The 26,524-nt window shown below is 39.3% G+C and overlaps 1 protein-coding gene across 1 annotated transcript in view; it reads right to left on the reverse strand.

The window, feature by feature from the left end:
• l(1)G0289 (lethal (1) G0289) overlaps nt 1-26,524 on the reverse strand; it is a 264,667-nt gene that overhangs the window by 24,822 nt on the left and 213,321 nt on the right. Inside the window, exons 5-7 of the mRNA XM_067148882.2 lie at nt 23,344-23,553; nt 15,977-16,128; nt 11,036-11,261 (exon numbers count right to left, since the gene is read on the reverse strand). Coding sequence (XP_067004983.2) covers nt 11,036-11,261; nt 15,977-16,128; nt 23,344-23,553 — 588 coding nt within the window. The remainder of the gene's footprint in view (nt 1-11,035; nt 11,262-15,976; nt 16,129-23,343; nt 23,554-26,524) is intronic.

Consider the following 26,524-nt stretch of genomic DNA (forward strand, 5'->3'; position numbering starts at 1 on the left):
GGAGACGTTCAGTTGTATGGGACAAGGTTACCAGTGTTATTAAAAAAACCTCTTCTTTCAGTTTAGTTCGAGGGTCCCATTTCCGAAAGGCGCTGGACCAGGGTACTAAACAACTTTACAGGTGGTGCACGGCATGCTGGATATTTGTCGGCATATACTGTAGATTATGTTTGGTTCGAGTAGTGTCCTTCTCTAGCTCTTCTTTTCCTTTTTCCTTGCAATTATACCAGTAATGTCTGGAATAAGGGATCGGCTGACGGCAATTCTGAGAGCGTTCTTTAAATTGCAATCAGAAATACTAGCACGCAATCTAGTTTTCGTACAAGTCAAAACAGAAAAAACTTTTCACATATACATGTGGAACCAAACATAGAAATAATCTTAGCTGCTTCTCGATGTAGCTTAGGAAAATCTTCCTTCGACAAATTCTGGTAGAATTCGGGCAAAGTCTTTGTATGGAAAAACAGATCTTTTTGACGATCATCGTTTTGCAAATCTATTAATTATAATTGCAAATCAGGAGATACACTTTCAACTGCTACCGAAAAGGGCTTTACAAAGACATCAAGCATTGGCTGCAGGTCAGTAATATCCTGTAACGAGAAACACACTTTTTTAAAATAAAAGTTGTGTTTTTAATATATGAAATTACTTTGGAGTACCAAAAGGGACATATTTACATAAAGAGGTATTGTGGACGAATGTTTCCTAATTGCATGTTACGCTTGTACACTTAAAATCATCTACTTTTTTACAGTTGACGGTATACCGGTCGCTAAACTCGTTTTCAAGATTGTAGCACCCCGACGTACTTTTCAAAGCGTGCTCTTTCCCGCACAGATGCTGTCAAACAAAACCATAGTAACATTTTGAGTAAACCACTTTGTAAAACCTAGAGTATTTATTAAAGATTATAATATGTATATATATCGCTTACCTAGCTCAGGGAAGTGTTCCGTATTTTTTTCCGAAAGGTTGTGTTTGAGGAGTTGAAGTTTCCGTTGGAAAGCCTTAATCTTGCTGACATTGTAGTTGATTACATGATTTTCTTTATGGAGTTTCAGACTTAGATCATTTAGAAGAGCCATAATATCTGCTAAAAATCCTAAGTCAGCTGCCCATTCAGGGTCATGTAAAAGTGGCTCTAGACGTCCTTTTTTCACCAAAAACTCAGCAACAGCGTGGCGTATTCGAAAAAAATCGTAAAATCACCTTTCCCTTGTTTAACCACCGTACCTCTGTATGGTTGGGGATATCGGGATACTCTTCCTCAAGTGAAACCAAACATTCTTTGAATTGGCGATGAGTGAGCCCGTGAGAACGAATATAGTTAACGATTCGCACAACTACGTTCATCACGTCTTGAAGACCGATAACTTTTGCACTAAGAGCCTCTTGGTGAGCAAAACAATGAATGGATGGCAAATTCGGCATATTAAGCTTTTTCCGCAGTAAACCAGTGAACCCTTGTACCATGACGAATATAAGAACCAAGTGTGATGACTCAACTCTTATAGCGTGGTAGTTTGTGAACCCGCCACTGGGAGCACTGCAAACGTCGGTGTCCAACACGTGCATCAATAGACCGGCAAACCATGTGATGGAAAGTGCGGGAGATGTTATTGTGCGAGATATTTCAGGTCAACAAGTTGAATTTCCTTTGCTTTCAGTTCCTAAACTCAGTTCATTGTGTGTTGAGCACTTAAAGCACGTGTGTTATGTGGCCTGATTAAATTAATAGTTCAACACGCCGTACTGTTTTGTGCCTGGCTGTAAGTCAGGCTATGGTAGAGTAGTTAATGGTATAAAATTCTTTTCACCACCGAAGGATAGAAATAAATTTGAAAAATGGGCCAGAGCTATTCCACGAAAGGAATAGTAGAATTTATCAAGTTCATTTCTCTGATGGTTTGATAGTAAAATCAGATAACTGTATAGTGAATGCTGAAAAAGTGGTTATGCCTCGTGAGAGATGGAAATTACGTCCAGGAGCAGTGCCTCACATTTTCCCTAATTTGCCGAAATTCCTTTCAAGTGAGATTAAGTCCCGTGAAACTCCCAACAGGAAAAAAGAATCTAGACACCACTAGAAGAAGAAGAAAGATGATTGAAGACGGGAGTGTAGCAGCAAGTGGAGAATTAAAAGGTCAGTCTAATGTTGATCAAAATTTGGGTTATTCTAGTGTGTTTTCTGATGCCGAAAAGACAATATTATCGCTCACAAGGCGCCTAAAAATGCTAATCGAAATTTAAATCGAGCTAGATCCAGTCTAAACTCAGCAAAATCGAGAATTAATTTATTGGAGAAGCAGGTTAGAAATTCACAGTTCGAAGCTTTTCGATTGAGAAGTGTTTAGTGTACCATTTGGCTGGGTACGTTGTTAAGCATTCTTCTTAATTTATTAAGTGTTCGCCCTGTGCCCATTCTCTACGTGAAAATAATCATAGTACATTTTCAGTTCTCTCCGAAAAAAAGACTACGGTGCAAGCAATAATGAAGTGTGTTTAACACGCCCTTCGAAAAGTATATGTGACATTCTTTTCCAGGCCGAGAAAGTATTTAGTGAAAAACTGAACTCAAAATCGATGTGGAGCGAAATATTTTTTGATTGTATCCATTCTATAGACAAAATTTCAGTTGATCCTTCAGGTGCTGGCTGTTGTCTTCAACATGTTATGGATATAATCCCCAGCCTTGTTTATCATTATCTGAAGTGCCGATTTTTCTTCAGAGTGAAAGAAATCCGGCGAGATTTACAATCTCGAACATCCGCCAAATCTTCACGCAAGCTTTCGAAAGTCCAGGAACCGACAAACTGAGATGGTAAGTAGAGTATTACCTTTAAATACTTCATGGGTGTTTTTTTAATATGCTGGGAGTTGTGTTATGTATATATATACTCGAGTAACTTGTGCTTTTCGCAACATATGTTGAAAGTCGTAGCTCTTATTTTCGTGTATGATATTTTTCCATTGTTCTCTGCCGTGGTATTTTGATTGTAATCTCTCATTCTTTTTATAAAAGACAGTGTATATACTTATCAGTTATGGAGTAATACGTTTCCTGTGTCACCATTCCAAAGACCAGCTGATAGATATTGTGGAGCTACCAAACTCTAGCGCTGCCTAGCGGGGCGCGCCTGAACTCGATGAGTCATCACACTTGGTTCTTATATTCGTCATGCTTGTACTTTACTTTTCCCAAGTGAGTCCTATTCCTTCAGCTGCCATTTCGACCGCGTCTAAAATATCCGCACCTGTAGTAGTGTCCTTCATTGAAATCATAACTAGGAGCTCTTCCGTTACATGCAGGTCGTCGTCTACGCCACATAAAAAAATGGCTAACTGGGATGTGTCGCTAATATCCGTTGACTCATCAAGTGCAATGGAATACACTAAGAAATCTTGAGTTTTGGCTGCCAATTGTTCAAGCAAATTCCCTGCAATGTCGCTGATTCGTCGAGTTATTGTCATACTGGACAGTGGTATTCTGCTGTATGCTGCAGCTAATGTAGGGTTCATTGTCTCGACTACGTCCAACAAAATACTCTTTATTAGTGGCCCTTCCATAAACGGCTTCCCAGCTCTTGCCAGCCGTAAAGCAACTTTATAACTAGCTCTAAGAGCAGCGTCACTACACCCTTCATCTTCCTCGCCCTAAATTAGATATATTAAAGAAGTGAATTAGAAATACAGATACATGTTTGAGAGGAATGTAAACATAATTTAAAAAAATGCAGAACCCGTAACCAAACTGATAATGCTACAGTACTGGAACAAACCTCATTTGTGGATATAGAATGCTCTTCTTCAAGATGTTTCAACTTCCTTAATTCTTTCTCTCTGGCGTTTCCTATGATTTCACAATAATTTTCCGAATGTAATCTGTTGTAGTGTCTTTCAATAGACGATTTTCTTACGCACGTAATTATCGTCCCACAGATTAAGCATTTGGCGTTATCGTCACGACAGGCAAAAAAATACGAAAGTTCCCAGTTCGACTGAAATGGACTATCGGCAGTCTTTGCTTTCTTCGAAACAGGTTGCTCCATTATTATGTTGTTGTTGTGGGCTTATCCATTTCACTGATAAACACGTCGTCTACCACCAAACGCTTCGTCGCTCTCACCACAAGACACCATCCGAGTCAAGCCGAGTTTCGCCGAGGGGGACCGATGCACAGTGCACAGAGCCTATGCACCTCGCTCTGCACGCATGAGAGTTTTGGCGTTTGAGAGGCCCTGTCTTAGACTGTAGTTTCTTATTCCCCAACTCTATATACCGATTTTCATTAAATTCTGTTAACCCATATTCTCGTGGCTCGGCGTCGATAAGGACTTAGCAACAAAAAGTGTTATCATAGTCGGTATGGTAAAAATGTATAAGACATAAATGGTCGGAAATTTAATTATATATAACTTTGGTTATGTAGTATTTATCGATACAGCCACTAATAATATAACTATTTGAGAATTAAATGTTAGGCCTTCCACTAAACTACCATTTTACTCAGCGTGAATACAATTATTTACAGCCTAGATTGTAGCGACTTATTCCCCGATTTCGCATACCAATTTTTATTAAGATAGGACCACTGATAACATAAACATTTGAAAATTAAATTTAAGCCTTCCCCTAAACTACCATTTCTATCAGCGTGAATAAAATTATTTACGGCTTAGATTGTAGATTGTGCAGATGCTTCCTCTTTGTAGTTTTGTTGCTGGACATGCAGTAGTATAGTACTGTTGACTGGTCGAATGTGTACAGTTAGGGAGCATCTGCACCTACTCAATATCTTTTAACAAGATTAGTACCAAGGAAACTAATGACACACCACAATATTTTGATGTTAATCATCCAACATTCTTAACTATATGAACTTACAAGAAAAACAATATACATCGTTGAACATTCTGGAATGCTTGGTACAAACATGCCTGTGAACGTACAAAATTAATATAACTCCAAAGCGTACCGCAAGAATACTGTGAACAATTTATCGTATTTTAATGTATTACATGTTACTAATTTTTATCACATACATATCACAGAATGTTCTAGAATGCTTAGTATAAACATACCAAGGAACATGTGCAACAATTCACCAATATTAACTGAACTTCAAAGTGTACCTCAAGAATACCATAAAACATTTTACGTGTAGAAATTGTATTTCACCAAATTATCTATTACTCACGAACAGTACACCAGAATTTTATGTAACATATACATGTCATAGAATATCGATGCTTGTTTTTTAAACCAGAAGACATATCATATTATTGTATATTTTGTATATTGTATATTTTAATATTATCACTCATATCATGTGACATTCTTCATTAGATTTAGTAATGTTTTTAAATTATATATTAAGTTAGCTTTAGAACTCATGACCAGCTGAGGATGACCCTTGTGAAGGTCGAAACCGGTACTGCTTAGTAACAAGACATAATAAAGCACTGATTAGGTGGACGGTACCCATTCTTTGTGATTGTAAATTCAAGATCAGCGGCAAGATAGCCGAGTAATTAGAAGTTAAGAGTTATATGAATTATGAAGTCTGTAGTCCGATCTCCACATATAATAGAGGGCCATGAGGTCGGTAGTAAATCAGTATCTCCGTGTCATCCCAGCTGTCTCGTGCACGGACCAGCTGTGGGACTTTGATTCTACGTCGTTACTCTGCCCGGCGAAACGCCAATATTCTATGCGTATAGTACGAATATTCAGTAAATTTTCTAACTCCGAGGTGTGAACCTCAAACTCTGAATTTCGTGTGTGAGAAGAGGTTTTTAAAATATTACAAGTCATTTATAGTGATATATTAACATTTAACTGTGACACGAGTGTGGTAGAATTTATCTCGTAAAAGTAATACACATTCTACGAACAAATATTCGCAAAGTGATTCGTGAGAACTTAATTCTTTTTCTGAAAGGCTGTGCTTCATCAGAAAACTTAGATGTTCTCTTAAAGACTGTGTAATCAAATTATTTCGTTTGAATAACACTCCGAATGCGCATTTACAAAACTGTGCTTTATTTTCTGAAAAACTGTGCCCTATCATAATACGAACTGATTGTGCTTCAGGGTTGGAACTTCGTCCCTTGCGTAGACTATGCCTTAACTTCATGACTGTGCTCAGTGAAAACTTTGTTTATTTCCATAGGAACTGTGCTCTCTCGGACTGTGTTAATTTCGAATGACTATTCTCACTGAAAGAACTGTGTTAATTTTTCGAGATTGTAATTTGAAAGACTGTGTGCTTTAGGAAATTTCGAAAGACAGAATTGAGAAAGGACTTTAGTTTCTTATCTTCGATCTTGTCTTAGCGATGTTACGAGCTCCCGATCTCAACATTTTTCTTACCTTAAGCATACTTCTCCGCTCCGTTCTGCTACACATTATACTGCTCTGCCTGCTTGCTAGTCTGCCTCACTACTGCTTGCGCTGTCGCTTCTCCCCACGCCACCACCTGACGTCACCTGTCTCCAGCATTTTCTAGACTTGCCTTCCCTGGCATATATACACTGACTGACAGAGCAAATGCAACACCAAGAAGGAGTGGTTCGAAAGGGATGAAAGTTGGGGAAAAAACAGAGACGGCACGGACGAATAATTGATGTTTATTTCAAACCGATATTCAGGTTACACAATGCGCACGGCATCGACTCAGTAGGATGTAGGACCACCGCGAGCGGCGATGCACGCAGAAACACGTCGAGGTACAGAGTCAATAAGAGTGCGGATGGTGTCCTGAGGGATGGTTCTCCATTCTCTGTCAACCATTTGCCACAGTTGGTCGTCCGTACGAGGCTGGGGCAGAGTTTGCAAACGGCGTCCAATGAGATCCCACACGTGTTCGATTGGTGAGAGATCCGGAGAGCACGCTGGCCACGGAAGCATCTGTACACCTCGTAGAGCCTGTTGGGAGATGCGAGCAGTGTGTGGGCGGGCATTATCCTGCTGAAACAGAGCATTGGGCAGCCCCTGAAGGTACGGGAGTGCCACCGGCCGCAGCACATGCTGCACGTAGCGGTGGGCATTTAACGTGCCTTGAATACGCACTAGAGGTGATGTGGAATCATACGCAATAGCGCCCCAAACCACGATGCCGCGTTGTCTAGCGGTAGGGTGCTCCACAGTTACTGCCGGATTTGACCTTTCTCCACGCCGACGCCACACTAGTCTGCGGTGACTATCACTGACAGAACAGAAGCGTGACTCATTGGAGAACACGACGTTCCGCCATTCCCTCATCCAAGTCGCTCTAGCCCGGCACCATGCCAGGCGTGCACGTCTATGCTGTGGAGTCAATGGTAGTCTTCTGAGCGGACGCCGGGAGTGCAGGCCTCCTTCAACCAATCGACAGGAAATTGTTCTGGTCGATATTGGAACAGCCAGGGTGTCTTGCACATGCTGAAGAATGGCGGTTGAAGTGGCGTGCGGGGCTGCCACCGCTTGGCGGCGGATGCGCCGATCCTCGCGTGCCGACGTCACTCGGGCTGCGCCTGGACCTCTCGCACGTGCCACATGTCCCTGCGCCAACCATCTTCGCCACAGGCGCTGCACCGTGGACACATCCCTATGGGTATCGGCTGCGATTTGACGAAGCGACCAACCTGCCCTTCTCAGCCCGATCACCATACCCCTCGTAAAGTCGTCTGTCAGCTGGAAATGCCTCCGTTGACGGCGGCCTGGCATTCTTAGCTATACACGTGTCCTGTGGCACACGACAATACGTTCTACAATGACTGTCGGCTGAGAAATCACGGTACGAAGTGGGCCATTCGCCAACACCGTGTCGCATTTATCGTTCGCTACGTGCGCAGCACAGCAGCGCATTTCACATCATGAGCATACCTCAGTGACGTCAGTCTACCCTGCAATTGGCATAAAGTTCTGACCACTCCTTCTTGGTGTTGCATTTGCTCTGTCAGTCAGTGTATACTCGCCGCTTTCCTTCGACCAGTGATGAGGTGTGCTTCGTGTTTTGTAATAGGCAGTGGGAGCTCCTGCATTCCGCGCGGCTGGACCGTGTGCTGTTAACCTTCTTCTTCTTATTATTCTTCTTCTTATTATTATTCTTCAGACCGGGTGAGCAGACTAGTATTTTACATTATGTTTTCAATACTTGCCTTTTCCTTGCCTTGAGAAGCTTTACTACTATTTGATTCTGAACTCTAGTCCCTTCAGGACTCAACGTCAAATACTATTATGGTGCACAAATTTTTGTTCTGAGACTTCTTCTCCGAGTGTGTGAGAGGGGAGTGGTGGACTGCCAACCTTATCAGTGACTTTGAACTTTGCGTCTGGTATAATCAACGTCATTATTTTCAACTGGGACTTTGCAGCCTGATCCCTGCTTAAATTTTCATCCTCCTTGTTTCGCTTCCTAAACATATTTTTTTCTTTTTCTCGTATTTTCCCTTGTCCTTTCCCATTTCCTTTCTTTCTACCTTTAATTATGAAGATTTTAAAAACTAATCTATGTGAAATTGTGGTCTGCAAATCGAATAGTGTATTTTCTCTGGTCTTTGAAATGTTCTGTCATCTTTCTTATTTGAAGCAAGCTTGGTTGACCTTGGGGGATTAGACATTGTTTTTACTTGCACTTATATTAATTTCCGGAACGTTCCATTCTATTTCTGAAAGATTGAGTATGCATTAACCTCAGTGATAGGGAAGGTCATGAACTGTGTTTTCCACACCACTCCATTAATTTCTATTTTTCCGATGAATGAATTGGACAGTTGTTATTTCGCTTTTGAATTATGTTAATTTACCTTTTATCATAGATTGTAAAACTAACTTAATCTCTTCGATAAAAGCATTACTTGAAACTTATTTTTGTGCGCTAAAGTTTACAAACAGTGGAACTCTTAACTCGTATGAACAGTGTTACACAATTATCTCCAGTGCAGTGCTGTAAGGAAGTGTCATTCAGATTTTATTGACATTCGCTTCTTTACTCCCTTCTAGGGACTTAAGTGGAATTCAATCATTAACTATACATTCCACGCTGCACTTCACCTGTCATCAGACTCCTTGGTTCGAGCCTCTCTACCAGAACTTCCAGGGCCGTTGACCACCGAGGGATTACGCGGATCCATGGTACAGGGAGGTGTTCAATGGTGAGCAAGGTGCTCATCATCATGGGACATCCTCAACGCCGATGACGTGGGGACGGCGTCCTCATTTGGCAACCTGGACTCTGTAAATTCAGGTGTTCATCTATGACAAGGTGACATAATTTGCTCGTTTCTTTTGAATAAACAAAAGTTCAAAACTATAAGAACTTATTCTACTACCCTCTCTCTGATGTTTCCGAAGCATGGACCGTACACACCCTTGCGTAAAAACCCATGCTCTCCACTGAATAAAATACGGGCGTCCTCTATACTGTTATAAAGTAAATTAAAATAACATGAAATGGCAATGAGAGACAGAATACTTAAATCTTATTTATAATTGGTATAGAAAACTTCATTAAAAGAATTCATGGTAAACCACATTCTTAGTTCGAATGGAACTGTCTGGGGTGACTCCCTGGTCTTTTCCTGAAGTGATAAAAAGTTGTACACCATCCAAAAAAGAGGAACAGCTCATGGCAACATATAGCTGGTCATCTGTGACTGGGTCAGAGTGTGTTTACATTAAAGTGGAATATTAGGATAATACAAAACTTGAAAACTAATATTCTGAAATTTTTATTAGATTTGTTAATGAAATAATGATTCAGTAGCTCACAATCCTGCAACTTATTTATTACTCTATACAGAGTAATATCAAATGCAAAAAAAGCCGTCCAAACATAAGCCAGAAGGATGCCAGTGATCTCAGAAATAATCTAGGATAAACCAATGAAAATATATTTCTGCAGGCTTCTACATTTCTCAGCAGTTGCCAGTTCAATTTTCAGATTCTACAGTCTAACTCATCACTGTTCTTCAGAGGAATCTCATCTTTTCATGGCTTTGGCAACAAGATATCTCCATATTGCTCAAGGTCTCCCTTTATGCTGTAGCTGTAACTGTGTACTGCACATTTATTTTTTGGATAATCCAAACATTTCTGTATCGGAACAAACCACAGACTCAATTAGTTTGAACTGCCAAGATTCTACTGTATTCAGATTCTGTCCAGCTCCTTGCCCAAATATCACTGTTCTGAGAGTCCCCGGTTCTGGTTAATTATGTTGGCTTGGGGCAAGGTGTTTGCGTTTTTCTTATTAATACGCATCACACTGTTAATCATAGAAAGTATTCTACCACCCCCACCCACAGGGAGAACTGCAAACTGCCCCAAGGACTGTAGAACATAGGAGCTTTTACTAAATTGTATGAGAATCATTAGTGGCCCCGACGGATACTTTCCTGAGATTGGATACAGATGAAACTTTTGTTTGCCTACTGAGTGGGGGCAATAAATTATTGTGTGTATTTTGGTGAATATTGAGCAACTCCGCTGAGATTAAAGGAATAACTATCCCCGTTAATCAATTAATAATATAGAAACAGCTTAGCTTTCAAAAATATACTTGGGTAGCATGCCTGCATCTTACTTGGAGGTCTTGGATTCAATTTCTGGTCACATCAGAGAGTTTTACCTGCATCTAAGGTCTGTTTGCAGTCCACTCAGCCTATATGAAAATAATTGAGGAGCTACACGATGGTGAGATGGCAGGCCAGGTTTAGAGAGCCAGGAATAATGGCGTCACACTGTAATCTTTAGGCCTTCATGTTAAGCAGCAGTTGCTTGGTAGGCCAACGCCCATCAGGGCTGCAGCGTTCACTTCTTAGTTTTTCAAAAATATGTGAAAAAAACACGTGCATTCAACAGTTACTTATAATGTTTCCTTGAAAGGTCAATGAAAATTGATGACAGATCCTATAGCAATATGAACTAATATTCAGATTCATATGAAACATCCAAGAGATTCAATAACGACATGTTCCAACTTTCAATTATAACAAGTTCTACAATAATTACTACGAAATGTAACAACATTTATGTGAAATTTACGCACCACTAATTGTAACATCTGGTGTAGTTTCTGCAGCATTATGAGGTAGCTGACCCACTATACTAGACTGAGTGGGACTCTCATGAATCTCTGTAGGCACATATTCGGTTGCTGCCGGGCAATAAGAGGTATTAGAGACATAGTTGTCCTCACAGTCCCTTAACAACCATTCTTGTCGGAATCGGTCCATTCCATTTGAACATCTGTTAGCTCCTGGGCACCATTTACACTAAAATGAAAATATGCCAATTCATTAACTCTCCAGAATATAATTTTCTTTTTTAAACACTAGCAGGGAGCAAACTAAGGGCAATAAAGTGAATTACAAAAAAATTAAAGGTCAAATATGGATAGAAATTTAGGAGTGTATTCAATCACAGAATATACAGAGGGGTCGGAAAGAACTTTAACTGGGTATATGAGCATTAGAGGTTTGATCATACTAATAAATAATTTGAAAAAAAATAACTTGATATCTCACGTCATTGTCATTTTATCAGCTGCTGTAGTTAGCCAAAACGAATGCTTTGCGGGCAAATTCAAATGGGCTTTGCGCGGCAGTGCTGCTAACTTCACACGATACTTAAGACGGGCTTGAGAACCATGTCGAGAAATAGTCATCAAACACACCGCTGTTTTCAGCCGGTGCCACCGTAGCGTACTTGCTATGGTGGGATTCTCTCAGCTCAGAGGTCCGTATTCAAAGCCCCTTCCCTGGCGAAGTTTTATTCTCTGACTGGTTCTCTCGTGCTGGTCTTCGGTCACGTACAGATTTAGCAACACTGCCACGCTAAGCCCATTTGAATTCAGCCACGGAATGATCCGATTGGCTAACGACAGCAGCTGATAAAATGACAATGGTGCGAGATATCAAATTATTTATTGGTACAATCAGCTCCTTAACGCTCATATACTCTGTTCACGAAGTTTGCGACCACCCTGTGTGTTCATAGGCAATAAATTTCATACTGAAGAGCAATATAGTGTAAAACAAAAGCTAAAGGTTCCCACTTATTCAGTACTATTTGTTGTAACTTTAAGGAAGTTACATATATTTGTTGAAACTAGTTTTGGTCTTACCAGAGACCATCATCAGTCAAAATCAAAGTTAAGGCAAGACATGAATATAGATGAAGTTCATGAAGCAAGCATGAAATTCAATGCAAGACAAGTAAAGATTTGAAAAACACTCATCACAATCACATGTCCTGTGAAACCTCTCAGCTTTCCTCCAATTTGAAGAATGCATTCTTGCAATGAATTTCATGCTTCCTTCATAAATTTTATCTATATTCATGTCTTGCCTTAACTTTGATTTTGACTGATGATGGTCTCTGGTAAGACCAAAACTTACTAGTTTCAACAAATACTGTGTATGTAATTTTTTTTAAGGTTACAACAAATAGTATTGAATAGGTGGAAACCTTTAGCTTTTGTTTTACACCACCCTGTATGTAACAAAGATGTACCAAAATACTGGGTATAAGGCATATTACACAGATATGACCCGTGCTGAAATCTGGTAAATGATAAGAGAACAAAAGTCAAACACAGGTAGCAGAAATTACATTTCTAAGAAGTATGTTATGAAGGTGAGGAAAAAGAAGGTGAGAAATGAAAATAGAAATTAAAGTGAAAATGTGATAAAATGGAGAAAAGTAAACAGACAGGACATATTCAACCTGGATAAGGAGAAAACATTATTATTATTATTATTATTATTATTATTATGCTGTGTTGTGTTATGTTATGTTATGTTATGTTATGATTGTGCTGAACAATCTAAAAATAATTTAAATATAAAAATAAATTTTAGCTAAAAAATGACAAGACATGACAAAAAATTAATAAATATAGTTCTTTAAAACATATAAAATCACAAAAGTAACATTTTGAAGGTGTATTCACATCCTGATATTTTACTATTATTGCTTCCATATCAGTTTTCTGTAATCTTTAGTACCCATATTACGTGTTCACTTTTGTTGAATCAGCTATCAAGTAGTTTATTTGAGAATGCGTACAACAGTTCTACCTATAAAATAAGCTTGATAAGAAAATCACATTTTGAAACTTAAAAGTATATTCACCTACATGTCACTGGTTTTATATTCATATACTGTAAACTACAGTAGAACTCTGTAGGTAGCAGATAGGGACACTCTTCGGAGGGAGCCCTACCCAGGGAGCAGCGCTCCTTCCTACGCAAGTCTCAGAGCACACTGACCTGGTGTATAACGTCTGGTAAAGGTCCCAGCTTAAGGTTACACGTGAAGATCTCAATGGCATTTACGGCGCAGAAGGTGGACATCAGTACGGTGCAGACAGCGGAAGAGCCAGCCCTGGACTCGGGGATAAATATGAGTATAATCTAAAGACTTCAGGCAGATGAGGCTCTTTAGGAGGGCTGATGGTCCTTTGGTGGAGGTAATACCACAAAAGTCCATCTAGCAGCGTTTGCACTCCACGTTAAGGGTGGCTGCAAAAGGCGTTTGTTTCCCCGTATTAGGGGTGGCCAGAAAAAAGTCCTGGTGGTAATTCTAAAATGCCTTTGGGTGTGGCGAGCCCATTGTACTAATAGCCTATAAAATGATAGGCGGAGTCAAGGCCTCGAAAAGTGTTACACCCCCCCCCCCCCAAAAGCGACTCAGTTTCTGGTGTTCTCATCCCGGGGTAACTGTGAAAAATAGAAAACTGTAAAGGTCCTTGATTCACAACCCAACCCAGAAGACTGGAAATGGGAAAATAAGAAGAAGACTAGAACTCCAGAAAACTACAATATTTTACATTGTCAGGCTGTTTGGCTATTTAATCGGAACGCTGTGGTGCACAGGACCCTGGGATTTTAACTAAGAATGGTTAATTCCTTTGGCGCTGGAAGTGGGTGTTGACTGTTGATGTAAATACTTTTTTCATCACACTACCGACCACCACAGGCACACATAGTGAATGTATCCCTCCACAAAGGATTAGCATTGGGAAGGACATACAGAAGTTAAACTGGATCATATTCAAATCACGCATTAACCTTAATAAATTGAGGAAAAATTCAGAAAGAAGGCTTATAATAATAATGTGACATATGAAAACTACAACTATTAAATACCAGAATGAATTTACAGAATTTCAATGCTGCATGATAATTTTGGACTAGGAAGAATGTTGATGTGCAAGCTCATTTTTATTAAATGTCCGAGCTCCTTGGCTGAAAGGTCAATATCAAGGTCAGAGGGTCAGAGATTCGATTTCTGGTTGGCACTTTAGCCATGTTTGATTAATTCCCCTGACTTGAAGAGAAGCTGTATTTGTTGGTCACAACACACTTCTTCATTACATACAACACACTACACTACACTACCAACCACCACACAAACCTGTAATAGTGAATATATTCCTCCTTACAACATTGGTGTCAGGAAGGGCATCCTACTGTAAAACAGGGCCAATTCCACCTGTGGAACACAGTTCACACCCATGATCTACCAGGCTGTGGCAAAGGTGGTAGAAGCAGGAGGAGAAGAACCTTATTATCTAGGTTTTGCAAATTTCTATTATGGAAAATACATCACATTAATGCTAAATGTATGTATGTATGTATGTATGTATGTATGTATGTATGTATGTATGTATGTATGTATGTATGTACTTTTCTTAACCTCCTGTGCAGGCATAAGATAAAGATATGTATTTATATGTCTAAAAACAAACCATTTATGATCAGAATCACAGGATTTACAGCGATGAACCATTGTATTATGACCACCTTGACCCAGAAACATTTAGTACACCTGGAGAGGGGGGGGAGCTAACATGTGAAATGCTGGTAGCAGGTAAGTAGGGAAGAAGGGCGGGATAGTGCCTCCAACGTCAGAATGGGAAAATCAATCAACCTCTCTGCGTTTGATAGACAGCAAATTGTGATTGCATGGCATCTTGGTACCAGCATCTCTGAAACAGTGCAGCTTATGGGCTGCTCTGCTGCCGTTGTTGTGAACACATATCGAAAGTGGTGTAACGATGGGCAAACAGGGATGCATCATCTAACAGTGTGTTGATAGCAGCTCATTGATGCTAAAGGCCAGCAGAGGCTGTTCCACATTGTTTGGAGCAACCACAGGCCCACAGTTCGAGAAACTGCCAACAGGTACAATGGTAATGACCAGGTCAGTGTTTCCCAGCACACGATTCATCGAACAGAGCTGTGCGTGGGACTGTGCTATGGCTTGTGGTCGCACGATCGGTGGAGGAGGTGTGATGATCCAGGCGATGTTTTCATGGGACATACTGGGGTCCATTATTCTGGTACACCATTCCCCAACAGCTATCTGGTATCTGGATGTTATTGGGGAAAATAGTCCATTTATTCATGTCAACAGAGTTCCTTGATGGTGACTACCACTTCCAACAGGACAGTGAGGCATGCCACACTGCCAGGAATGTGAAGGACTGGTTCAAGGAATGCGAGAGTAAATTTTGCGTTAATGCTGTTTCTGCGGGCAAAACGTGGTCCTATAATGTATTAGCTAGGTGGTGATAAAGTAATGGCTCAGTGGTGTACTTAGTAACACATGAAAATAGAGGCAACAATCAACTGAAACAGACTTCATATTATGCAGTGCACAGCGAACCAGACATTGGTGAGAAATGAATCCACAATTGGTTGGGCATTTTAGTCCTGTACTCAACATTTATACTGCATGTGCTATATGAACTTGACACAACATAACAAAGTCTAATTCAAGTATAATGCACTTGTGAAAAGCTACATATTCGAAATATGACCTGTCATAAACATCGGAGTTCAAATGATATTGTACAAGTATTGGAAGGTGGGAATCTCTTTGTAACATAACCTTAGTTGTGTTGAGGCAATACGGGAAAAAATATGAGATTTATAAGCTGTTCTAATGATATTTTATTAAAGAATGGACTGATTTCACTTACAACAAAATTTGACTCTAATGTCAGGCACGATTGACAATCAGAACCTTCCAGACATGTATGAAGAGCAGATAAATAAATAACTGTCCAGTTTGTGATAGCTTGCCGCTGGAAATTCACTCGATGATATTCGTAGATTGTCTTTCGACGAACAACTGAAACAGGAAATAACAATAAAGGTTAAAAAAATGTTAGTGCATAACTGATTTCCAATAAAGTATCTGAATAAACTTTTGCCTCTTCAAAGAATACGGTAGTGGGAAGTACCATTTTAATCAAAGACATACATAAAATGATGTGGAAATCTCCAGGTGGCAATACTTTTAATCAAATTGACCACCTCTTGACAGATGCAAGGCACCTATTCAACTTGGACATAAGAAGTTACAGGGGGGTAAATGTTGACTCTGATCATTACCTTGTCGTTGCAAAAATCAGAAGAAGAATATCTAATGCAAGGAAAGCACACGGATCCCAGGCATGGAAATTTAACACTGCTAGACTAAAGAACCAGAAACTGCTCACAGGTAAACGGATTTAATCAACAAGGCACCAACAGTCCTCCCTGAAAGTGAGAGTATTGGTGAGATGTGGAGGAACCTTGAAGATTTCCTTGTTACAGCTGCAGATAATGCCTTAGGAAGAGCAAATGGGCAAAGATGCAATGGCTGGTTCCATGAGTGTAAACATATGAGAGATTTAAAAAAAAAAAAAAAAAAAAAAAAAAAAAAAAAAAAAAAAAAAAAAAAAAAAATGAGGCATGGAAGAGAATGCAGCAGAATCATACCAGAAAATCTGTGGAAGAATACAAAGTGACTAGAAGAGAAGAGAAGATACCATAAAGAAGAGAGAGACAGAAAGAGCCTGAGAGAAGAGAACTCTTGGGGTTAGAGCATCTGAAAGGCTCCAATGAAACAAGATTTTTTATCAGAAATTAAATAAGAGTCAGAAGGATTTTCAGCAAGAACAACTCTGTGTAAAGACAGCACAATTTTGAGCAGTGATGAAGTGATACTTGAACTACTGAATGGAAATATACATGATGATCAAGGAAGGATAGTCACTGCATAAAATGCAAACAGCCTGGGAACTGAAGTGCAACCGACAGCCTGCGAACTGAAGTGCAAGTGCCAACCATTGATGAAGTAACTCTTGCTATTACAAACTTGAAAAACAAAAAAGCTGTAGGAATGGACCTCATCCAGTCAGAACTTGTAAAACATGCTGGACCTGGGTATACTTCAAACTACTTCATAACCTAAATACAAAGATATGGATTGCTGAAGAAATACATGATGAATGAAACTTGAGCATTCATTACATGTCCAATCACAACAAAAAGTTGGTCATGGTATGTTGCAATTACAGGGAAATTAATTTACTGTGCATTGCCTATAAAATAGTCTTGACCGTTCTGTTCAAAAGGCTTGTTTTTCCTTTGTTAAAGATGTCACTGAAGACTACCAATGTGGATTCAAACAAGGAAGATCAACTGTCAATCAAATTTTTATGATACTCCAAATACTTGAAACGTGCATCGAATTTGGTATTGGTACACATTACCTGTTCACTGAATTCCAATCTGCATATGACTATTGACAGAAGTTGTCTGTATATGGCAATGCAAGAGATGCACATTCTTCAAAAATTGATTTCATTAGTAAAAGCTCCTATAGAAAATACTTTGTCTCATTAACATCCAACATATGTTGCCAAACCCTGCAACAACTACAAATGGAGTTAGACAAAGAGATTCACTGGCCTATCTGCTGTTCAATATTGTGTTAGAGAAGGTAGTTTGAGATTCTGGCATTAACATGAGAGGCACTACTTTCTATAAATCAGTCCAGATACTGATATCATAACAAGAACACCAAGAGTTATGAAAGAGGCCTTTACTAACCTGGAAAGGACAGCAAGAATTATGAATCTCTATATCAATGAAGATAAGACTAAATACAGGATATGCCTGTGACTAAGAAAGATCTCCATACATTGAAAGTGGCTCATACAAATTGTAAGTTGTACGTAGTTTCACCTGCTTTGAATTGGAGGTCAATTGTAAAAATAATGTTAGTGATGAAATCCAGAAAAGGATTCTCTGCACAAATAGGTGTTTTCATGGCCTTAGAATACACCTATTACTGAAGAGAAATGAAATGAATGAAAATGATCCACAAGGTTGTAACGAGATCTGTACTAACATACGGTTCTGAAACATAGCCTCTGTCAAAACTTGGCATTTTCGAGAGAAAAATTTTGAGATACATTTTTGGGGTAGTAGAAGAAAATGGAGTGTGGAGAAGACTATACAACCATGAGATTAACAGACTATTTAATGAACCCAAAAATGTTGAAGTCATCAAGATCAAGAGGCTAGAGTGGGCTGGACATGTACTTTGTACCAATAACAAGAGAGTAATGAAGATATTTAATATATTGCCAGAAGGATACCGAAAAGCTGTGATACCAAAGCTGAGGTGGGAGGGATGTGTGCATCAGGACATCAGGATCTTAGGAATTAAGAACTGGAGGAGCGTGGCACTGAATAGGAAAGTCTGGTGGAAACTTCTGAGAAAGGTCAATGCCCACAAAGGGCTGTCAAACCAATGACCACGAATACATCCGAATACTGTCAAATGAATAACTCGAATATTTAAAAAAATGACCAGAATGTAAGCATTACCAGCTGCCCAATGCTTCAAGTACTATCACAACATGTTTAAGTCTTACTTTCTTACTACAACAGTATTTTATATTCAAATTATATAAATTTTTATCAATGTTCTATGGAGGAGATATATCTGAAGCATTTGAAGTGATACACTACTTCCTCATTTGTTCAATCTAGTACTGAAATGGGTCATTAGGCACACAAATAATCCTTGTTCGTTGGATGCAGTCCTAAATGGTTGTCAGAAATAGACCCTACAGAGACGATATCGTTGCGATGATCCAAGGTAAGAAAAAGCTGCCAGAGATGACAATAGCTATCAGCAAACAGGCTGAGAAAAAAAAAAAAGGGTCTACAGTTCAATGAAAAGAAGACCAAGTACTGTAAATCATGCTGATATCAAGATTCAAGAAAGAAATATGAACTTCTAATCATGGATAAATTCAGGTACCTGGATGCATAGTTCACCACACACAAAATGGACTTTGACATAAAAGAGACATTCCAGGCAGGAAACGGATGTTTCTTTAGCCTAGGAACTACACTGATTCAAAGCTCTATCATGCCAAAGAAGAAGATCACCACCACCACCACCACTTGCCCAATGGCTCTGATAAAAGAGAAGCTCTATGGGTTTAACAGAAAAGTGATGTGAAAAATCCTTGGGCCTTTTGATGATGGAGGAAAGTAGAGGCAGAAGACAAACAGTTATGGTGCAATGGATGAATATCAGATCACAAACACCCTGAGAGACAGATCCATAGAATCAGGATGTCAAGAGGGAGCACCTGGAGCTATGATGGAAGGAATACAAAGAGAACAACTCAACCCCTTGGTAGACTACGGCTTTGATGGCGAGATGAGCTGGGGGGTGGGGGAAAGACCAAATCCAGCTGGGTGTCATGAGAGATTGGAAGAGGAAAGTAATAGATGGGCACAGGGAGGCAACTTTTAAGGCCTTTTCCTTCTTATATCTCTTTATAATCTTTAAAATCATAGCATTTTCCACAATGAAAAACAAAGTAAAAATAAAGAATAAATTAGGAGGAAAGATTTCTTCAGTGCAAACATTTTCCACCTAAAAACAACTTACACAAAGACTACCTATTCAACACAGAAACATAAATGAGAGGCAAGTTAAAAAAAGAAAAAGATAAAAAACTTCTTACATTCAAGACTCCATGACCAACATCCATGCATTTACTGACAGACTCAAGATACTAATAAACTGACTGGCAACGAGAAAGAGACATCATTTCAGCTTTTTAAGTTACATTTATTTACCTGATGCCTTGTTTTCTACTGAGTACAAAACAGACTGCATTGGCTGTGCCCTGTGCACATTATTCTCATCGTCAAAGGTCACTGTTAAGTTATTCTTACAATACAGTATTTTATGGCATTTATCAAAAAGTTGCACATTTCTGTACTTTAACTGAATTACACTGAATAGAATTAAAGGGACACTGACTTATCTTTGTTCACCATATTGCAACTGAATGTCTTCTTGCTCTCTCACAATAGTGAAATGCATTTCCACCCCTGGCGATTATGACTAACTATATTTACCGCGCCAACGGCCGTAGCCGTGTTGAAACACCGGATCGCGTGAGATCTCTGAAGTTAAGCAACATTGGGCGTGGTCAGGAGTTGGATGGGTTGCCACGTGCTGTTGGTGGGGGGTAAGGGAATGGAGGAGCGGAAAGGAACTGGCCACCCTACCGTACTTAAACTCCGGCTCAGGAACACCTCTGCGGAGGTTCGGACCTGCCTTCGGGCAGAATACACCCTTACCTTACCTATATTTACTGCAGCATGCAACCCACAAAGTCCTGGATTATTTCCTCGAGGACGCTATCCAATTCTCGAATAGTGCTGGTCTTGTTTCATTCAGGGTGTCAAAATTTAGACGTCTGATATTTTGCTCAAGAATATCCCATAGGTGCTCAATGGGACTGAGCTATAAGCTGGCCAGTTCAGGTTTTGTATCCCAATGCCGTGAGAAATTCTGACACACAACGAGTAACAATGAGGGTGGGTTTTGTCGTTCATCAGTCTGGCATTTTGCCGACAAATGGACTAAAGGGGATTACATGCTCTGTTAACATCACCTCAATGTATTGGTGTTCATTCAGAGCACCTCTTCAATGATTACAAGCTCTCTTCACACCTCAAAGCTGATACCACACCATGACTGAGCCACCTCCAAATGGCATCCTCTCAGAGATATTGTAAGATGGATATCGCTCCCTTGTCCGTTTCCATATTCACTCTACCTCCCGGTGACCAGAGACCAAATTGTGACTCGTTTGTGAATAGTACCATTGACCACTGGACGACAGTCCAGTTCTGGTATTGATGCAGAAATTCTAATTGCGCAGCTTGGTGCTGAGGAGTAAGCTGCACATCAGTGGCAGGTCTTCCTGACTTCAAACTGGCTTCCAGAAGTCTTTGTCTTACATTCCTTTCAAACGATGTTTCTTATTGCCTCGAGATGATTTTTTTCCCTTGGACCGCGGTAGTGTGGTGATCTTGCAAGATCTGAATGACCAGGACGTGTCATCCTTGGTAGTTCTAGAACTCCAATGGCCTGATCCATATGTCTCAAAGCATGTTGAACACTTTTAAATGATGGACCAATTAATTAATGGCATAACGAAATTATCATCCATCCTCTTAACGTGATAGCTCTTACAGCAATTTCTCAGCTAAGAGGCACCTTTACTCAACAAATGTCAAATGTCAGCTGGAATTGATAAGATTTCTGGGGATATACTAAAGGCAATGGGTTGGGATATAGTACCAATCTGAAATACTTATTTGATTATTGTTTGCTTGAAGGAGCTATACCAAATGAATGGAGAGTTGCTATAGTAGCCCCTGTGTATAAACAAAAGGGTGATAGACATAAAGCTGAAAATTACAGGCCAGTCAGTTTGACATGCATTGCATGTAAGCTTTGGGAAAGCATTCTTTCTGATTATATTAGACATGTTTGCGAAATTAAGAACTGGTTTGACAAAACGCAGTTTGGGTTTAGGAAAGGTTATTCCACTGAAGCTCAGCTTGTAGGATTTCAGCAAGATATAGCAGATATCCTGGATTCAGGAGGCCAAATGGACTGTATTGCGATTGACCTATCTAAGGCATTTGATAGGGTAGATCATGGAAGACTACTGACAAAAGTGAGTGCTATTGGACTAGAAAAAAAAGAGTGACTCAATGGGTGGCTCTGTTTCTAGAAAACCGAACTCAGAGAATTAGAGTAGGCAAAGCTTTATCTGACCCTGTAAAAATTAAGAGGGGTATTCCTCAAGGCAGTATTATTGGACCTTTATGTTTTCTTATATATATCAATGATATGTGTAAAGAAGTGGAATCAGGGTTAAGGCTGTTTGCAGATGAAGTTATTTTGTACAGAATAATAAGTTACAAGATTGTGAGTGGCTGCAGGGTGACCTCGATAGTGTTGCGAGATGGACGGTAGGCAATAGTATGATGATAAATGAGGTTAAAAGTCGGGTTATGAGTTTCACAAATAGGAAAAGTCCTCCCAGTTTTAATTACTGGGTGATGGGGTGAAAGTTTCTTTTGGGGATCATTGTAAGTACCTAGGTGTTAATATAAGAAAAGACCTTCATTGGGGTAATCACATAAATATGATTGTTAATAAAGGGTACAGATCTCTGCACATGGTTGTGAGGGTATTTAGGGGTTGTAGTAAGGAGGTAAAGGAGAGGGCATATAAGTCTCTGGTTAGACCCCCAACTAGAGTATGGTTCCAGTGTATGGGACCCTCACCAGGATTACTTTATTTAAGAACTGGAAAAAATCCAAAGAAAAGCAGTTCATTTGTTCTGGGTGATTTCCGACAAAAGAGTAGTGTTACAAAAATGTTGCAAAGTTTGGGCTGGGAAGACTTGGGAGAAAGGAGAAGAGCTGCTCGATTAAGTGGTATGTTCAGAGCTGTCAGTGGAGAAATGGCGTGGGAGGACATCAGTAGACGAATAAGTTTGAGTTGTGTCTTTAAAAGTAGGAAAGATCACAATATGAAGATAAAGTTGGAATTCAAGAGGACAAATTGGGGCAAATATTCGTTTATAGGAAGGGAAGTTAGGGATTGGAATAACTTACCGAGAGAAATGTTCAATAATTTTCCAATTTCTTTGTGATCTTTTAAGAAAAGGCCACCTGAGCGACTGCCCTAAATGCAGATCAGTAGTGATTGATTGATTGATTGACTGATTGATTGATTAACTGATTGATTGATCAAAGGAAAAACATTTCGTTACTTGTGATAAAAATTATACAATTCTCAGATATTAGTTACAGGAAAACTAGAATTCATAAATATCCAGTATCACAGAAGTTTTTAAAATTGGAAAGGTTTTATTGCCTGCGGGTAGAGTAAAATCAACGCCTACCACTTAGGGTTGAAAAGCGGTTCATGCACTTGCATTTATGATCTCGTACCTTGTTTCTTAGCTCATAAAACCTCCCTAAATAGAAACCGTCTCTGTATATTGGTGTTTGTTTCTAAATCAATTTTTACGAAATTATCTACTTTTTAATTTCCCCTATCAGTGTATTTAAACTACTGTTAAAATTACTACTGAGGTCTCAATCACTATCATAATGGAGTATCAGCATCTCAGTCGTTCAAAACTTGATTAAGAACTTTAACAATTTTGCTTACAGAATATAGTCCGGTCTATAATGTAAGCATCTGAGAGTCCAACTTTCACTGGATGGCTGTCATCTGTAATCTGATCCACAACAATGGGTACATTCTGGTACACAAATATAATGTCACCAGACTTCAATAACGTTGCTTGGAAGGTGAACTCTCCAGACTCAGGCTTATCTTGTAACTTCACTTTTATCCACTGTACTGTAAATGCAGTTCCTGGAAGAAAAAAAAAACAAAACAAAGAAACCAAGTCAATTAGTTCATAAATACTCATACTCTGTAATAATGCAAACAATGAAAGACAGGAGATTATGATTTCACAAAAAGTGCAGAGGAACTTGTGAAGTCCTTTGAATTGTACTCTTTTTCCCTCACTTTCCATTGATTCACTGCATATGGTATACAATATCTTAACTTGACCATGATGGCCACTAATGGTCCGTATTGACTTAATTATAACAGTTAATTGTGTCCAGGTTCTGCCTAGTCAATACAATTCAGAATGTATTATTATTATTATTATTATTATTTAAACTATCATTTACTTATATACAAACATAAGTACATGTTTTGAGAAAACAACAAATCCTCTTCTTCAGCTTGTTAGTAACATCACATGTATAAAAGACCTTGTTTATAATGAACTGTGTCGACAGATTGCAGGCAAAATGACAATACAACAATGTTAAAAATTTAAATATAAGAATCTTTCATTTTATGTCCAAATTTATTTATTGTCATTTTGTCCCCAAACTGTTGGCACATAGTTCATTTTAAATAAGGTGTTGATATGCTGACATTTCATAGAATTGGGATATAATATGAAAGGATTTTCACGTTTGAATTTTCTAACTTTGTTGTATTGTCATTTTGTCCGCAATGTGTCTGCACATTGTTCATTACAAATAAGGTCTTTAATACATGTGATTTTACTAACAAGCCGAAGAAGAGAATTTGTTGGTTTCTCTAAACATGTACTAATGTTTGTATATAAGTAAATGATAGTTTAAATAATAATAATACATTCTGAATTGTATTGACTAGGCAGAACCTGGACACAATTAACTGTTATATGGTATAGAAGTTGTCCAGTCTATTTTAGATTCAAAATTCATTTTCAAGAAGGCTACAAGCAAGGACAATTATAACTGTCTTTGATGCATCTCTGAATGGGCTGTGGGTTCTGCAAACAAAGCTAGAAAAATGAATAAAACAGCCAAGCAAAACCAATTTATGAAACACATGCTATTGAAATTCTCTGTTTAAAGATATGTTACAGGGGATGTTGTTGTTGTTGTTGTTATATTTAGTGTTTGACAGGCTGGAGAACTTCGTTACTTTAACTGAGTCAACACTGAAAAGTATAACTTCATTTTTAACAACTGAAAAAAAAAAAAAAAAAAAAATGATGGAGCATTTATCCAATAGCAGAGCTAGAGTAAGACTGCTTGCTTAGCAAAACACAGACCATATGATAAGTTCTACAACACTACTTTAAGCGTGCAGTATCATAGATTAAAGCATGAACATCCTGAATCAATAATAAATGCTTAACTTTGAAAATCATTAACAGTACTGGCACCAGAATTTAAATCAAGATACATGAAATATGAAAAGCTATTATGGTGGCAGAATGGCCCCTAGTGTCATACCTGTTAAGGTGGGAGGTTCAGAGATGATAATTTCAATTAAGGTTAAGAGATCCTGAGAAGTCGTTCAGAATAATTACATACATGGGCTTATGCCGTGTCAAGAAATAACGTGAAATTCTTTACGTTTCGCAGAGAACTGTATCCTGCGTCATCAGAAGAAAATCTCAACTGTCCACAAGAAAGGCTTCGTTTTTTTGCTAGTTTTTTTACGTCGCACCGACACAGATAGGTCTTACGGCGACAATGGGACAGGAAAGGGCTAGGAGTGGGAAGGAAGCGGCCGTGGCCTTAATTAAGGTACAGCCCCAGCATTTGCCTGGTGTGAAAATGGGAAACCACGGAAAACCATTTTCAGGGCTGCCGACATTGGGGTTCGAACCTACTATCTCCCGAATACTGGATACTGGCCGCACTTAAGTGACTGCAGCTATCGAGCTCGGTGGAAAGGCTTCTTAAACAATGAGCTTTTGAATTTAGACGTTATAATAGAAGTGGAAATGGTACGTTCATTTGTCACCAGATGGCTCCCTGGATGCGGTACAGTGCTAGCGTTCGAAGTGGAAGCTGACGGAACCATCAGAGTCAGTCTAAGAGGGTCACATAACGTGTATGTAACATATGACATTGACACACGCCTGGAATTAAACATCTGGCGACGAGGAACGTACGAATTTGTAAAACACCGAGACGAAATAACAACCGTGAAGGGACAGGGAAGGGAACTACCTATGTAAATCCTCAATGGCTGGTAACCAGGTATTACGTAATTGACAGTCAGTGTCCCTGTTGAAATCGTTAGGATTTCTACGTATTTCCACAGTTTCCTGTATAATCCTGGACCTGTAGTGTCTAGTGTGGGTAAGAGCTCGAGCATCTTGGAACATGACATGACCCAACGATAGAGCGTGCTCGGCTACTGCCAATTTACATTACAGTAATGTACAATACAGTAATGTATTGAATAGGTGGAAATCAAAGTTTTATTGCTCTCCTTTAACAGACTTTCAATACGGAAAAATGAGGATAGTCTCTTGCAAAGTACTGCCAATTTTTCTGGCTGGTTGAGATGAACATTATGTTCATGTTCCTTTATACGGGTACCAATGGACCGGCATGTTTGGCCAATGTATACCTTACCACAAGTACAGGGAATTTCGAATACCCCAGGATGTAAAAGTGGGGACAATTTGTTCTTGGTTTTACCCAGACCGAGAGCAATTTTAGTGGCGGTGTATGAGCCTGAAAGTATGATGGATTTTAGTACCATTCCCTCTACTGAGAGATTATCACCTGATCTAGCGAGTGTCTGGTTCCACTCAGATGTTGAGTTACTTAGCAGCAGCATGCCAATGCAGTACGACATGGAGTGCCGAATGGACTTTTGTCCGTCCTTCAAGAATCTGATGCCTGTACTACCAGAGATCTTATGAATGCCAACAACGACATGACCAACAAATGGCAAATACATTAATCTGAAAGGGAAGAATATTCTGGATGTAGTGCCAGTAAAACCAGATGAGCTCTACAGAGACACT

This window comes from Anabrus simplex, chromosome 6 (genome assembly GCF_040414725.1).
Source record: "Anabrus simplex isolate iqAnaSimp1 chromosome 6, ASM4041472v1, whole genome shotgun sequence".
Lineage (NCBI taxonomy): Eukaryota > Metazoa > Arthropoda > Insecta > Orthoptera > Tettigoniidae > Anabrus > Anabrus simplex.